The sequence below is a fragment of the Phoxinus phoxinus genome (genome assembly GCF_949152265.1).
Source record: "Phoxinus phoxinus genome assembly, chromosome: 20".
NCBI lineage: Eukaryota > Metazoa > Chordata > Actinopteri > Cypriniformes > Leuciscidae > Phoxinus > Phoxinus phoxinus.
In genome coordinates this window covers 7,466,477-7,484,577 of record NC_136895.1, presented here as the reverse complement: position 1 = coordinate 7,484,577, position 18,101 = coordinate 7,466,477, and the positions used below count along the sequence as shown (strand labels likewise).

General features: G+C 35.7%; 1 protein-coding gene across 4 annotated transcripts; it reads right to left on the bottom strand.

Moving 5' to 3' along the window:
- Positions 1-99: 99 nt before the first annotated feature.
- On the bottom strand, positions 100-11,444 carry kcnip2 (Kv channel interacting protein 2). 4 transcript variants are annotated; one of them, XM_079593582.1, is made up of 9 exons: positions 11,014-11,444; positions 7,555-7,657; positions 7,289-7,409; positions 3,716-3,785; positions 3,513-3,583; positions 3,141-3,248; positions 2,882-2,986; positions 1,605-1,667; positions 100-993 (listed from the first exon to the last, which is right to left on the bottom strand). In XM_079593582.1, exons 1-9 carry the CDS (start codon positions 11,090-11,092, stop codon positions 946-948), a joined length of 768 nt encoding a protein of 255 aa, XP_079449708.1. In that variant the 5' UTR covers positions 11,093-11,444; the 3' UTR covers positions 100-945. The 4 variants fall into 4 exon arrangements, with proteins under 4 accessions (XP_079449708.1, XP_079449709.1, XP_079449711.1 ...); XM_079593583.1 differs by having other exon boundaries at positions 7,289-7,413; positions 7,559-7,657; XM_079593585.1 differs by having other exon boundaries at positions 7,555-7,642.
- Between the last annotated feature and the right edge of the window lie 6,657 nt (positions 11,445-18,101).

Sequence of the window (18,101 nt, the reverse complement as noted above, 5' to 3'; positions counted from 1 at the left end):
TAAACTGTTGACACATAGTTTCAACTTAGTGTTAAGCAACTAAGTATTGTAAGTTGGATTTTATGAGCATTTATAGAAAAATGCAACCAACACTGCTGTGCATAGCAATCATACATTTATTTTAAATAAAAAATTAAATAAACAAACTTGAAAAGGTGGACCCCATCACACATTCTGACAGCTTAAACATCTGATTTTGGCAAAAACATAAAAACAAATCACATGAAATATGCATCGTCTACTGAAAATTTTATGATGATAATTGCATGGTCAATATAAAAAAATGGTTTAAAACATACATAAACGTAAAATTGCTTAAGTAGTGTAATGTGATTGCTGTGTTCAAATGTCTTATCATCAGAAATAAACTGCATTAATGGAATAAATAAATACAAATCATATATAAATAAATACATTTATCAGAATATAAAACATTTTACCATTGCATTGCGAATTACCAACAACAGTCCCACTTTTGCATAGCTCATATGTCAAAATTCATTGATAATTGTAAATTGCTGTGTATATATTACAATAATCTTGAGAAATGTATTACAACACAAACAAATTAATAACATCTGACATTTATCATTTTTATAAGTTGTGCTTGATTTTCACACATTCTTGAAAGATAATGGTGACATTATATACAGTGTTAGTGCACTAAATTACAATTGACAGACTAATTAAAAACGGAAAGATTCACATTTTAAGTGCATTTTATGTTGAACTGGCTTAAAATATCGAATCACATTATATTTCAAAATATATGTAAAAATTGCAAAGACAGTGGCATATAACAGTTGATCTTTAAAGACATAATTTCATCCTCAGGCATGCTCACATTGAACCAGTTCAGGGGTTCACTGTCAGTCTTTTTTGTACAAGAGACGCCACAACAGAACAAAAACTGTTGCAATATTTACCAGATATCATCATACAGAGCTAAACTACATGATCCAACATATGCATGGACTCCATGATGGCCTCGTCCTGAGCAAAAATGAAAACAATTGGTAAAAAGATCAAATACAAAACAAAGAACATATTAAATATCATTACAGGTAGGGCTGTAAACGATTAATCGCGATTAATCGAATCCAAAATAAGTTTGTGTTTACATAATATATGTGTGTGTATTGTGTATAATTATTTTGTATATATAAATACACACACATGCATGTATATATTTGAGAAATATTAGCATTTATATACTGCATATATATTTTTATATGATTTATATTATATATAAATAGACCTATTTAATATATAAATAAAAAAATTCTTAAATATATACATGCATGTGTGTGTATTTATATATGCAAAATAATTATACACAATACACACACATATATTATGCAAACACAAACTTTTATTTTGGATTCGATTAATCGCGATTAATCGTTTACAGCCCTAATTACAGGTCATGTTGGTATCAGTTTAATTAATTTAAAATGCATTTTGGAAGTTAATTTTGACTTTATAATGAGACTTTATAATGAGTAGTCACATTAACAATCAACAAAAAGTCAAAAAAATTCTATTTAATACCAAAAACATAAAAATATAGAAATCATAATTCATTTTTGGTGTCGCCCTTGTACCGTTTGACACGATTCCAGGAATTCCTCTATTGTGACGATGCCATCGTTGTTGCGATCCATTTTCTGAGTTTAAACAGAAAAAAACAATCAATAATTAGCATTAGAAATAATAATAATCAAATAATAAATGAAATAACAATAATTAGTTTTATTGATGTACTCCCGGCTAACAAAAAATACATTCTAAGAACGTTTTGCTAACGTTACCCATTAAAGGTGGGGTATGTAATTCTCTTTTTTGGCCATTTTTTCAAAATCACTTAAAATCCTATTCCTAACCCACTTACAGCCACTGAGTTAGAAGCACTGAAATAAAAATTAAGCAATTTAATCATCCGTGGAACAGGCAGGACTCGAAAAACTCCAGCCAATCATTTCCAAGACCACCTAGAATCATTGGACAGTAAGTGTGTCAATCAATCGGTCGTACCATCCCCCCCTCCCCCCCATCCATGTCCATGTTCTTTGAATGGGTGGAGTCAAAGGAAAGAAGGTAGGACCATTTGAGTTGTGTATTTTCAAAATCTGCCAGCCGTTTTGCAAATCACATACCCCACCTTTAAAGGGGTCATGACATGGGTTTTTTTATTTTATTATTATGTTCCCTTAGGTGCAATTATAGTATTACTATAGTTTTTTTTACAAAAAACTTTTACAATGTAGTGATTTATGACCTTTTCCCACCCTGTTTCTCATCCTCTGATTCAAACAGTCTGTTTTGGGGGTGTTTCCCCTTTAAGAGTTCAGTGTTAACGCCCACTGTTATGATTGGCTAACGTCAGTGCCTATGCATCAATTGTTAACGCCCCCAGCCAGAACATTTGCGGATTCAGCGTATTTAAAAAGTAGTTTAAAGTTTTAAATACATTACTTACAGTTTGCGTCGTCGTTGTTGAGCCCAGAATAGTCGGCACGGACTTATCTTTGAGCAACAGTTTTCTGGCAAAGCCAGCATCATTTTGGGATTTGTTCTCAAAACAGTCATCCTTCAAACGATTAAACTAATACTGCCGTGACTGAGAGTCCGCAAAAAAATATGCAAATGCAAAGACCTCTTATATACCAAAAGATCAAGGCAAATTTGGTTTCTCATGTCATGACCCCTTTAAGTTATGAAAAAGTTATTTCTGGATGTTCTCTGAACTTACAAAATGTCCAATTTTTTAAATGTTTTAAAAACGTATTTTCTCGGTTATGCAAACGCTTTTAATTTATTTATTGTTTTGGAAACATTATGGGAACATTACTTTAGAATCAAGTAGTAACATTGAAAATACCTTGAAGAAACTTTCGACATGCTCTGTAGATGCACTGTCCTTCATGTACGGATTCGTATGCTTCCCCATCATATCATAAATGGACTTCATAATGTCATTCATCTCCTAAGACAGAATCAATGAAGGAAAACTGTAATGGGTTCACAATGGACGGCTAAATGCCCGAAATAAACATTAATATAAATATTAAAATGTTAATATAACGTTAAAATAAATCTCAAAATACCTTTTAAAACACTTTTTTTAAAACATAAAGTACCTCTTTAGTGATGTAGCCATCTTTATTGAGATCATACAAACTGAAGGCCCAGCACAGTCTCTCGGTGACCGTCCCACGCAGGATGTTGGACAGGCCAACCACAAAGTCCTGCAGCCAATGAGAAATAAGAGAGAAAGTACAATATAAATACGTAACATATTTATGATAATAACAGCAAATCATCTATTGATTTGGTTACATAATCTGATTTTTGAGAAGATAACAATTTAAAATTAAAATATTATTGCTATTATAGCATAAAATCCATGTAATTGACTTGAAGTTACTTTTTACATAACAATTGTATATTACTATATGCTTTAAATATTCAAAATTCAAATAAGTATAAGTATGAATAAACCGCAAACTGACCTCAAAACTGACGGCTCCGTTCCTGCGTCGATCAAAAGCCTCAAACAGGAAATGAGCATATGCACTAGAGTCTTCAAAAGATTGAGCGTAAAACATTAGACTTCATTTGAGAAAAAAAAGAGGGATTTATAAAGGCCAGGTTTTAATTCGATTAATTAAAGTGTTTAATTCAATTGAATTACTTTCATGCTTTATTCGCTTACCTCCTTGAGGGAAAAAGTGAGAGAAGATCAACTTAAAAGTCTCTTCATTCACTGCTCCAGTGGGACATTCCTAAGGCACAATAAAATACTCATGAACAGAAATATACTGAAATAATATTTACATATTTACAATATATTGAATAGTCTTACAGGTAGTCAATTTTTTTTGCCTGTTCAATAGAGTGCATTAGCGCCCGCCCACTTTTTCAGTGGCGTTGATTCCCAAATAATTTCTTCCTTTAATTTCTCCCATAGGGATTTCACAAATGTCTTCGTTAAAGCATTAAAATGCATGAACCAACCAGCTACAACTTTGACTAACAACATTGCAAACTTTGATTGAAAAAAACAAAGGTACAAGACGGCTTTAGAAAATGGAACTACAAAACAAAAAACTAAAGAACTACAATCCCATGAAGCATTGCGAACAGCATAATCGATTTAAAAACGATGGAGACTCATTTATAAATATTGATTATATAGAGAAAAATAATATATTTTAAGTTTTATTGCAATATTGAAGTATTTTGAGCGTGTAGGGAGACTGGGTTACATCATTTGCAGTGCTTCATGGGAGTTGTACAGTTACTACTGAGACTGAGTCCCATTCATCCGGCCACCAGAGGGAGCCCTCTCCCAAGTTTTGATCATGGACTGTTTCATTGGTGGTTACTCCCTGTTTGCCACATATACAAATAGCAATTTTCTTGCCACTACACTTTGCGAAGTATTGCCATTCTCCACTGCCTTACCAAGTGTTTTCCATTGCCTGCTGTTCTTGTCTATTGTTTTGACCTTCATGCCTGTTTCCTTGGATATCGTCTGTTGGGTTGCCCTTATGCTTTGTTTGCCTGGTTGGATTGTTTTCAAGTTACTGAATTGCTGCCTGTTATTTCGACTGCATATCCCTTTTCAATTTGGATTCGTCTGATGTGCGATTTCAATAAACTTCCTGCAAATGGATTCTAACTCCACCTCCATGGCAAGTTCGCAACAGAGCGGAGCTTAAAAGTAATTTTGGCCCATTTTACTGGTTGTGACACTCTAATTTGGTGGAGTCATGGGTAATGTAGTTTCACACCATCAATTCTACTGTTAAACATGATTTTTTTTTTTTAAAGGGCTGACGGCTTCAATAGAAAAACTGTATATAAAAACTGTGTATAAATGTATAAACTTATGTTGAACTTGCGACAATGCTTTGTGCCGGGCTAAATGTGCTTGTTGTATGTGCGTACATATGTGTGAACTATGATGAGAAGAACCAGGTATGCTTGAGCCAGTTATAGTCGAGTCACCATTACTTGAGTTCGAGTCCGAGTCTCGAGTCCCTAGTGTTCGAGTCCGAGTCCAAGTCCAAGTCACCAAAGAAGAGTCCGAGTCGAGTCACCATTACCTGAGTTTGAGTCCGAGTCTCGAGTCCCCAGTATTCGAGTCCGGATCGAGTCATCATTACCTGAATTCGAGTCCGAGTCTCGAGTCCCCAGTATTCGAGTCCGGATCGAGTCATCATTACCTGAATTCGAGTCCGAGTCTCGAGTCCCCTGTGTTCGAGTCCGAGTCGAGTCACCATTACCTGAGTTCGAGTCCGAGTCCAAGTCCAAGTCACCAAAGAAGAGTCCGAGTCGAGTCACCATTACCTGAGTTCGAGTCCAAGTCTCGAGTGTTCGAGTAGAGTCACCATTACCTGAGTTCGAGTCCAAGTCTCGAGTGTTCGAGTAGAGTCACCATTACCTGAGTTCGAGTCCGAGTCTCGAGTCCCCTGTGTTCGAGTCCGAGTTGAGTCACCATTACCTGAGTTCGAGTCCGAGTCTCGAGTCCCCTGTGTTCGAGTCCGAGTCGAGTCACCATTACCTGAGTTCGAGTCCGAGTCTCGAGTCCATAGTGTTCGAGTCCGAGTCGCGTCACCATTACCTGAGTTCGAGTCCGAGTCCCCTGTGTTCGAGTCCGAGTCGAGTCACCATTACCTGAGTTCGAGTCCAAGTCTCGAGTGTTCGAGTCGAGTCACCATTACCTGAGTTCGAGTCCGAGTCTCGAGTCCCTAGTGTTCGAGTCCGAGTCGAGTCACCATTACCTGAGTTCGAGTCTCGAGTCCCTAGTGTTCGAGTCTGAGTTGAGTCACCATTACCTGAGTTCGAGTCTGAGTCTTGAGTCCCTAGTGTTCGAGTCCGAGTCGAGTCACCATTACCTGAGCATGAGGTCGAGTCCGAGTCTCGAGTCCCTAGTGTTCGAGTCCGAGTCGAGTCACCATTACCTGAGCATGAGGTCGAGTCCGAGTCTCGAGTCCCTAGTGTTCGAGTCCGAGTCGAGTCACCATTACCTGAGTTCGAGTCTGAGTCTTGAGTCCCTAGTGTTTGAGTCCGAGTCGAGTCACCATTACCTGAGTTCGAGTCTGAGTCTCGAGTCCCCAGTGTTCTAGTCCGAGTCGAGTCACCATTACCTGAGTTCGAGTCCGAGTCTCGAGTCCCCTGTGTTCGAGTCCGAGTCGCGTCACCATTACCTGAGTTCGAGTCCGAGTCTCGAGTCCCCTGTGTTCGAGTCCGAGTCGAGTCACCATTACCGAAAGTAAGAGCGAGAATGCAGCGTTAAGTGAGTGACGTCAGTGAGTGTGTTGTCAAGCAAGGAGAGCGAGCGGCAGCGGTGTCCGACTGAGAAGCGAATGTGTGGCTGTGAGGGGAAAAAAGAGATCCCGGCCGGTCTTGGAGCCCGAAACAGGAAAAGTGTACCATCTTATATCAAATTTTTATAACCTATATAGTCAGAAACTTCATCCAACGTCATTCATTTGATGAATGCTCAACTCCGATTTTATATATCCTCGAGTCCGAGTCCAAGTACGAGTCATCAGTCCGCGAGTCCAAGTCAAGTCACGAGTCCAGAGAATAGAGTCTCTAGTACGAGTCCAGGACTCGAGTACTCCATCACTGGCTTGAGCATTATGTCCTTTTTAGGGTTGTATCTTGTGACACCACGCCCTTTTTTTGGTTCGTTTAGATGTCTTTAGTCAATGTAGTGATCATCTCTCAGTCGAATCGCAGCAGAGTTAGTTTAGAAACAGACCAAAAACCAACCTTTTCAGGAGGCTCAATCCTCTTGTTTGGTGCACACCAGGGTTTAGATGCAGCGTTCACACTTATTCAAATGAACTGCACTTACAGAGCAATCGCACCAGGGTTCGCTTTAACCAAACCTGCCAAGTGTGAACACAGCCTTAATATTGTGTCTATTAACAGGCCAAACTGGTGAGGACCTTACCCAGCAAACATCCCAGCAAGCAATTTTGCTTTTAAAAGACATCTAATACATCTAAAACAAGGCAAAATTTGATTTGTCAGTGAATATTTAATAGACGTCTAAACCATAGCCCAAGAATAGACTAGTTATCAATTAGATAACAAAGAAATTAAATGAAACGACTAGTTTATTCTTGGGCTATGGTTTAGACATCTATTAAATTTTAACTGACAGCCCAAATTTTGCCTTGTTTTAGACGTCTGGGCTGCGCTTGGACGGCTATTAGACGTCTTTTAAAGCTAAATGGCTTGCTGGGTACAAAGGCATTAAGTTTCTTACATTTTTGAAACTTCTGTAGAGGACTTTTAGCTCTGCTCTGGTGAACTTGGTCAGTTCCATCAGTTTATCCACACTATCCGGCCTGTAGCACACAGTAGCGATCTCAAAATCCTCCTCAATGCTGTCTATATAACAGATGAAAACATAAAAAAAAACATACAGAAACTGCTGATACAGTACTGAATTTATGTTAGAGAAATATGTCTAATCAGTCAAGGAAAAATAATGTGCAGATTCAGAAAAGAAAGCATCAGACAGTGGGTCACTTGCTTTGCCTGACAACTGGGTTTGGGTCCACATGACAGCAGGGCAGGAGTTTGAGGAAGCGCTGTTTCATGTTCTTTTTTCTCTGTCCTGAGGGAGGGTTACCTGCAAACACAGGCAACTGCTTAGCTATGCAGAAGTGCTTTGTAAATCATTTAAATTGCATTACAAGGACACAAAACTATTCGCAAAATGGCAGTCCGTCAGTCAGTTGGCACAGTTTGCTGCTCTGGCTTGGATTCATAAATGAATCGGATCACTGAATCTGAAGGATTTAATTTAAAGGGTTAGTTCACCTAAAAATATAAATGCTGGTTAGCCAGGAAAAGTTGTCTTTACATAAATTGAACATTCTGTAGGTTTGGACAATGTTCCCCTAACATTCCCGGTATGTTACCAGGACCATATGGGAACATTACGGGAACGTTCTGTGTTTGTTGGGACTGCTGTGGCGTCCCTGAATGAATTTTAGCAAATTTTGTGACATGATTGAATGAATCATGACTCACTTATAAACAAAGTAATTTTTTGCAAAAAAGGGTCAAAAAATTCCCATCAAAGTGGACCATTGGAACAAACCACACTCACTAAAACCAATGCTAATGAGTCATGAATAAAACATCAAATTAAAAGTCAGAGAATGTTATTGTATTGTAATGAATGTTAAAAGTGTTTTTTTATTTTTTTATAACTTATATTCAGAACAGACCTTAAATCAGTTTCATTGAATGTATTTGTTACTGTTGGCACTGAGCTTTATGTATATCTATCATCAACCGAGTTCATGCCACTTCATTTTGGTGAATTATTTCAAACACCTGGTTCTCCAGAGCTTATTTACACTGGATGGAAAAACAAACAAAACCAGCGCTACGCTGACACACAGCGCATGCACACAAGCATCACTGCCCCACATTCAGTTCATGAACATCTGATAAAAGGTGTGCCTATTACCAATTCCTATTATTATTATTCATAACAGTAATGTCTAAACGGCAGATTAATATGACATATATATGTATAACATTTAATCTTAACACATGAACAGTACATCATGGCCACCCAGAGTATTTTTTCCTATTGTTTTGTAAATTTTAATACGAACGTTGTCGATTAATCATGATTTTTATGTAAGTGTGATTTCAGTGATTTACAATAAAACTACGCGCTTCAGGAAGTGTGTGTCAAGAAACAGGATACTGTGTACAGAGTGAATGTGTGTGTTCATGCAGAACCTCTGCATATCTGTTAACACTGAGTTTGTGTTTTTAGTTTTCTTTATTATCTTCATTATTATCCCCACTTCAATCTAGGGATTTAAACTGTAATTTTGCACATAGCTCTTTTGCACATAGGCTAGCATAGATATATTCACTCACTATGTTTGCATATAGCATTCAGTTGGCACGTTTGTTTGAAGGACAGCATTGGGGCAGGATGTGGAATAGTGTGTTTTGTCAAGAATAAAAGAAAAGAAAATCTGGCTTTGGTTTTCCGATTAATTGAAGAAATAATCGGCCAATGTATCGATTATAAAAATAATCGGCAGTTGCAGCCCTACTTTTTTGCACACACACTTACATCAGGGCCCTGAGGGACCACACCAGAAACATGTTTTATGATGTTTTATTTACAGCAGGATTTGTTAGCAAACCGTTTGCGCCGTACAGTTGTGTTCTGGACTCGGCGTGGAATTGTTACACTGGAGAAATGGTGGGTGGTCTCTTTAATTGCTATTCACAGACACTCATGATACTATGCTAATATGCACTGTGGCCGCACATGTGAACCAGCCAAACTTCTTGTACATGATGTTTGTAATATAACTGACCAATATTAGAGAAAGGTTAGATCACAGTGAAATTACACTAAACTAACAGAATGAGAGTTAAACACATTGACTTTGAGCACAGCGCTGTGAGGTTAAACTTTTAGCAAACACTGTGACCTGGGAGCTCATGGGAGATCAAATTGTTGACCGGGCCAGCTTTCAGACCCGATCTAGGGCTCGAGGTTGAGCTGCCTTCCCTGGATATCAGGGTTTTCTTTGAATAAAGAAATGTGGTTGTGTCATGTGGTTGTAGCTGGAAGTTATCGCACCCACATACGTTCATTCTGACTGTCATCTGACAAACACAGTTCCACGTTGGATATTCATGCATTTAACGAATGAATGAAATAATGAATAACTTGGCTTAGCCTCCAACAGATTGCTATGGAGGAAGATAATGTTACTGATCAACTGCGTGCACTTTCGTTTATTGACACCTTTCTTGTTACGTAGAAAATCGGGGGACTGCGATCCCAATCTGCCTGTCTATCTGTCCATGCAGTTTTTATGACCTCAGTCATTGAGACACTGAATATTATATTAACATGTTTTATAGATTGACTTCAGGCAACGGTGCAGCTGTGACACTGACAAAGAGGAGGTCTAAACTATACTTGACTATACTTTATCAATTATTTAAGCGATAGGCTATTATAAAGCCGTGTTATGACAATATATGAGATAGCATGAAATGGGTCGAGTGATTGATTTATTTCAACCTATTTACTAGCCTACTTTGCTGGGGAATTAGTATAGCCTATAGTTGGTTGACTGGTGAATAGTTTAATAAGATAGTTGGTAGGATAAGTGTGTGTTAGTTTGGTTGTTAAATGAGTGATTTTACTGCAAATTAACAAATCAAAAACTGAATCAAGATAAATTATCAAGTTTGTTAATGTTGCAGATTTAACAGAAAATTAGCTAGTTATAAAGTATGTTAGTCAGTTAGTATAATTTGTTTTGGTTGGTAAGTTATCTAGCTGGTTAGCAGTTTCGTTTGCAAGGCAGACTTGCTAACTTAAGTTAAAATAAATATATATTTCACACGCTGTGACTGGTTATCACCAGTGTAAGTAGTTTTATTGCACTGTCTACAGTCATAAAAACGACATACATTAATTATCGTATAAAATAATTCATGCTTTTTTAGCTTGAGATGGAGTAGCACATCATGTCGACTATATTGCAGTGTATATGAACTCTTTAAATATGAAACACGAAACGTGACTTGCACTGTACACAGTTAAAAGTCATTTACAGTTAGAATCGACAGTGACTTAGTGAAATTATGCTAATCTAAATCATGTCTGGATGCATTATGCAAAAACAGCCTTTAAACGTACGGTATTAAAACGGTGAAGCGATTAAACTGCAATATCTCACATTAAAATGCGTTATTCGCACAACTATAACATTAACCGTTTTTTTGAGGAATTTGACGAATTCAATACACAGGAAAACAGGCGGTGAAAGTATTTTTGAAAAGTGTAAACCTAAACAAAACAACTTAAATGTCAGTCAGCAAGTGTTTGTCGGGCATAAGGTCGGCAAACTTTATCCGAGAACTGACACAAATATAAAGTGTTCGTCGTCGTGGTAATAATTCGTGTGTGATGTTAAGTGCACTTACCGTTGCCAGTCAGCAGGTCGCTGGACCCGTCACATTCTCCAGTAGTATTCAAACTCTCGTCTCTAGATTTCACCTTCATGTTGTCTTCTTCGCACGGAATACACTCCGATAAAATACCTCCAACCCCGTCAGAGAGAGAAACACTATTGCATTACCTGCCAATAAAGCCAGGTAATGTATAAGCAGGGCTTTAGAGTGTGAATAATGTTGTTATATTTCCATTAGAAGTTCCCATCGGTCGTCAGCTGCGTGCAGGGTTGAATTTGCTCCAGTATCCGGTTCGTTCATGCGGAACATGTGTAGACTGTTATGACTGTACTATCAAAGACAGTTCTTCTGTGTTATTATAAAAGAGTCTCTGCACCGCCTCACTGCCATCTGCTCTGCCCTTCTGCAATATGAATGAAGTTGCTCAGTGATTTAGGACTGTGTCTCTGTCTCCAAGCCTGAGTCACACAGCATCATCATCACTGGCACGTTCCAAATCAGAACCATTCCGTTCTAGCGCGTTCCAAAACATTCCAGCATCCGCAGTAGCACATTCCAAAGCTAAACTTATTTTGGCATGCCACAAATAATGCTTTCTACTAGTTCTCCAAAATAATTTTAGCGAATTCAGAATCAAATATGTAGAATTCTGGAATAAAATTGTCCAAACCTAAAGAATTTTGTGTGTGTGTGTGTGTGGCAATTTCCAAATAATAATTTAGCACACATTCCAAATCAAAAGCATTTTTATAAAAATGTTATTACATTCTGAATCAAAAGCATTTTTACACATTACGAATCAAAGGTATGTTTGTTTGTTTTCCACATAATAATTTTGTGCACATTCTGAATCAAAATATTTTTTTTCGGCATTCCAAATCAAAAGCATTTTTTACACATTACATATCATAAGCCTTTGGCTTTTTCCAAATAATATTTACTCATTCCAAAACTTTTTTTCTCCAAATCAAAGAATTGGTGTGCATTAAGAATCAAATATGTTGCATTCTGGAGTAACATTTTCCAAATCTAAAGCATTTTTTTGGCATTTTGCAAATAATAATTTAGTACACACTTTCCAAATCAAAAGCATTTTTGTGCACATAAAAAATCATAAACATTTTTTATACAGTCCAAATCAAAAGGCTCCAAATTTTGCAACATTTTTACTGCATTCTAAATGTTTTTTTTCCAAAATCATTGTTTGATCATTCAAGTGATTTAGCAGTTTCTGAAATCAACATTCCACTGTGTATTTTTGGCACACTCCAAATGAAAAGCAGTTTGTGTCAAACGCATAAATTAGCCAAACCGATGCTTTCATAGATGGGAACGCATAAATCTTCTAAATACATTTTCTTCTCAAACGAGTCTTCCAAATGTCTAAATAATATGAATAAATCATTCATTTTTTTGTGGTTGGAAATTTTGCACATATTTAATATTTCATAGACCAGAGGCTGTAGTGCAAGGATGAGTTTTTGTCTGAAACTATTTTTAAACCGTACCTCTCCAAAAAAAGATTTCTCTTATCTTCTCCCGAAAGCTAAATTAATGACATAATGCTGTTAGGATGTATATATATAACTGTTAGGATGACTATGAAACTGTAAGCACATCTTCTGATATAATATTAGGTTTATATTTATCCATTTAAAGTCTGAAAACATGAGACCAAAGAACAGGACATGGGCTGACAGCACAGATTCTTGATCATGAGCAGACGCTCTAATAATAAAATAGTCAATGCTCCTCTGATGCGCACAAGTAATGCTCTTTGTAGGCCCTGTTAAAAAGCTTTTTAAGAACTGCAACAATGTGATCCAAGTTAGATGATGGGATAGAGTTATTTTAGATATAATGCTTATATATAATTCATGGACTTAACGTTAAAATGTGTCGATGTCATTATAGAAATATACAGTACAAATAGTACAAACAATATACAGTGAAACTCAAAAAATTAGAATATGGTGCAAAAGTTCATTTATTTCAGTAATTCAACTTAAAAGGTGAAACTAATATATTATATAGACTCATTACATGCAAAGTGAGATATTTCAAGCCTTTATTTGTTATAATTTTGACAATTATGGATTACGGCTTATGAAAACCCCAACATTTTAATATTGTGAAAAGGTTTTCATAAGCTGTAAGCCATAATCATCAAAATTATAACAAATAAAGGCTTGAAATATCTCACTTTGCATGTAATGAGTCTATATAATATAATAGTTACACATTTTAAGTTGAATTACTGAAATAAATGAACTTCTGCACCATATTCCAGCCACAGCCTTAGATTAAATCATCTGAAGATAAAAGAAGACATTACATTTCTCTAGATCCACAAACAGCTTCACTTATTACTAACCAGTTTGACTTTATGAGTTCTCATTGAGAATAAACAGGCGTTGTTTCGGTTGAAGTCGCCATTGTGGTGATCAGTGTTTGATAGTTTGGCTGTTGAGCCTTGAGTTTTTCTCAGTTTGCTGTAATTGTGTGGACAAATTTGTTATAGCAGAAAAAAGACAAAATGTGATCTGGTGATATTGGCCGTGTATTATTGATAAAGTCATCATTATTTAATACAGTATGTCATAGTGACCTGAGTCTAATCTCTGATTATCTGGGTCATTTACAGTTGTGCGGTGTCTTCTTTACAGTATAATTGTAGTTGATGATTTACAGTACTCTTGTTAGTTTACAGGCTTGCCCGAGTTACTGTAAATTTTACCGCAATTTTTCCACAGTATAGATCTCATATGATTCATGTGCCTTCAAGAAACCAGTTGCAAAAGAAATTGCTGAATAGGAAGTTAAAAAGTTTAAGAAACAATAAACTAAATGAAAGGCAAGAATGAAGATATGGAGACAGAAAATAAAGAGATTGAAGAGTGGAAATATGGCTGGGCAAGATAAGCCTAAAGAAAGAAAATCAACATTGATTTTATGCAATTCAGCCTTAGTTATAAAGCACTTTTTAACAATTGATACGGTCTCTAAGCAGCTTTTCAGGAAATCCGTCCAAACACGGGACTCTTGAGAGAAACCGAGCCATACACACACACCCATCTCCCCAGACTGAGGTAATGAGAGATCGGTCTGTGGTCAATGTTTATTGGTTTGTCAAAATTTAGTCTCTGGTTTGTTTGTTTTTAAATTGTGTTCCAGATAACATGTTGCACTAAAGTTGTGGTCGCATTTTCTGTCGTTCGGAAAATGTTTCAAAGTTTTCGTGAGCGGAATCCAGTAATTTCAATTAAGTGCATTAAGGTGCGGTCACAATTAGTTATGTCGAAAATTAATTGTTTTAATTTTTTTTGCAAGTGAAATCTGGTAATTTCATTAGAGTGCATGCAGTAAATTTGCTTAGGAACGTTTTAACAGGCAAAATCCAGTCAAGAATCCACACAATTGACCCTTCGCAGGGAGCTTGATTGACAGGTGATCTGACCAATCATACTTCGCCATCCGCCATTTTGTCCGACAAAACAGTCAGGAGAGTTAGTAGCTTAACGTTGGAGGATTTGAGCTTGAGAAGCGGAGTGTACTGACGCCTTTCCGCGGTTAAAACAACATTCCTTCTGATGTTCATTCATGTTTATTTGATGCTATAAATTAGAAGGAAGAGATGATCGGTTCACGAGCGGCTTTAACTGATGCTCTACAGCGATCTGTCAGACACATTAAAGAGCCACAAAACGGTATTTATTCTTTAAATTTCTTTTAAAAAATGACCAAATTTTAAAGGTGAGACTTTGTTCAATATCAAAAGTAACCTGGTCTGTCCTGTACCGCGTTGTCAGTGTCCTCTCTACTCCGCGATGTATTCCTCACTGCGCGAGTACATGGTGTGGCGTGAGAGCGCATAGCTAGTCGGGCATAGCGACATAACTATAAGGGCAGCGGGTCTTTGCGAATGGTCAATTGGGAGTTTCGTATAAAGGCTAAATGTTTTCCACAATGATCTCTCTCGTGACCTAACTCATGAAGTTCGGCATGCAAATTTGCTGCGATGACCAACAAAAAGCTGGACCCTTTTTCACATTTAGTGGTTCCCAAAGTATTTTTTCCCCATAGGATTTTTTTTTTTTTTTTTTAGGTCTTCCTTAAAGCACTATTAGCCATTACATAAATGAGGTGGTAACTCTTAATAAATGTTATTGTTTTTAAAGGGATAGTTCATCTTTTTTCAAGCTTCCATACTGTTTAACAGAATGTTGCTTAGTTTTAAAGTGACTTCGGAGAATTCGCGTGGCTAACTTGAATACGAGTGAAATCTGCATGAGTAACTTTTCCGCCCTCGTGCGAAACTCCCGATCGCACAAATTCCTATTGAAACGACTGGATTTAACTGTCAAAACAATGAAGAATGTGAGCACACCTTGAGGACAAGATATGAACAAGCCACATGTGCTGACATGCACTAACTTTATTTAAAAAAAAGTTTGTAAAAGTTATATAAAAGTTTAATTATATACAATTGCTTAAAGGTAGGGTAGGTAGGATTTATATAAAAACTTTTTACCAAATTTGATTAAACTTTCTATATATATCAATGCATAATTAAAATGTAAGTACTCTGATAAAAAGAGTATAAAAATCGAGTGACTCTAGACCGTTTAATCTTCATTAAACACAGCTCATTATTTCCATTCGGGACGAATCACAGGATTGGCTTGCGCGACTGTCACTCTCCGTCGCCATGACTACCGCCGTTATTACTGGCTCTGCCCACGTGCGCGCAGTCGCGCACACCGTTTCTAGGTGGGAGTGAATGGAATTAATGAGCTGTGTTTATTGAAGATTAAATACACTAGAGTCACTCGGTTTTTTATACTCTCTATTTCAGAGTACTTGCATTTTAATTATGCATTGGTATATAAAGAAAGTTTAAACAAATTTGAATAAAAGTTTTTTTTAGACAATTCTGACCTACCCTACCTTTAATTATTTAACATTATTCTTAACTAAAGGGAACCTAATTTGAAGCCAAATTGCACCCAGCTAATGCATGATGTATTCAAATGTCACCATAACTTACATTTAAGCAGATAATGTTATCTTTATATAGCATATGCCCTTTGAAAGAAAAAGTAAAAGCTTTCCTTTATCTCACTGCCACACACAAATGTCTCGAACTCAGCAGTTACGGGGAATAAATCCTCTCATTTAGAGGTAAAATATAGACAATGAATAAAAAGTTGGGTTTTTTTCATTAATTTTTTTAGAAGACAACAATGTGCTCACCGAAACATAAACCAAGACACTGGCCATCATTGTGTTGTACAAAATAAGATTTAATTAGGAAACAAACACCCATAAATAATACTAAGGCAAAGGAAGTCAAATACTCATTAACCAGGAAGAATTTACAAAAGATTTCTTTGAAACGTGTCTGTTTTATTTAGTTATCCTCCATTGTTTGATTTAAATTCAGACTTTTTAATAGTAGAACTGATTTGGATTCTAGAATGTTCTAAATTCAAACTGACACCGACAGCGGGTTCTCTAGAACTGGTCTCGTACTAACTATCTTTCAGTGGTGTGTGAAGTTAATACATTTGTCTCTTTCTTTGCTCAGTGTTACAATATAACTCAATATACAGCTGTTTTTAAACTGCAACTTCATATGTTTTCATGATGGCGCACTGAAACTTCTTGCAATACTGGGGAATACTGAGAGAAGAAAATCAAGAGACTGTCAGTCTTTTAAAAAAATGTATGCATTCTTATTCAAGGGTGGATCTCATGAAATCGGTCACGAGTCACATTTTAAAAAGCATAAGAAAAATTATATTTTGCTTAAATTTTGCCCATTTGATTTTTTCAATATGACAATTAAGTAAATGATCCCCCCCAAAGTCTCATTGCCATAATACAGATAGATATGATTAAAAAAATTTTTTTTAAAGGATGTATTATGGGAGTATGTGTTTTTAAATGTAAAAATTACTTTATTATGGTACAATGAGAATGAGATTGTCACATTGCAATAATAAGAATTTGAGGGAAAGGTGAAATTTTTTTGACAATTAACAAATTTCACACCCAAGCTATAATATATATATATATATATATATATATATATATATATATATATATATATATATATATATATATAATTAAATTGTAAGTATGCATTATGGTAGTATGTGATATTGTGTATTTATGTTGTTTTTAATTGTTTTTTTATTAATTATATAATTAAATTTTTTTGCATTACTGTATTATGGTAATGAGAATTTTCTTTTTGCATTATGGTTATGATAATTATTTATTTTTGCATCACGTTAATGATAATTATTTATTTTTGCATCAGGGTGATGAGAATTCATTTCTTTTTGCATTCCGGTAATGATAATTATTTATTTTTGCATTACAGTAATGAGAATTCTGTTCTTTTTGCATTACGGTAATGATAATTCTGTTCTTTTTGCATTACGGTAATGATAATTCTGTTCTTTTTGCATTCCGGTAATGATAATTATTTATTTTTGCATTACAGTAATGAGAATTCTGTTCTTTTTGCATTACGGTAATAATTATTTATTTTTGCATTACGTTTTTGCATTACAGTAATGAGAATTCTTTTCTTTTTGCATTACGGTAATGATCATTTTGTTCTTTTTGCATTACGGTAATGATAATTATTTATTTTTGCATTACAGTAATGAGAATTCTGTTCTTTTTGCATTACGGTAATGATAATTCTGTTCTTTTTGCATTACGGTAATGATAATTCTGTTCTTTTTGCATTCCGGTAATGATAATTCTGTTCTTTTTGCATTCCAGTAATGATAAATCTGTTCTTTTTGCATTCCGGTAATGATAAATCTGTTCTTTTTGCATTCCGGTAATGATAATTATTTATTTTTGCATTACAGTAATGAGAATTCTGTTCTTTTTGCATTACGGTAATAATTATTTATTTTTGCATTACGTTTTTGCATTACAGTAATGAGAATTCTTTTCTTTTTGCATTACGGTAATGATCATTTTGTTCTTTTTGCATTACGGTAATGATAATTATTTATTTTTGCATTATGGTAACGAGAATTATTTATTTTTGCATCACGGTAATAAGAATTCATATA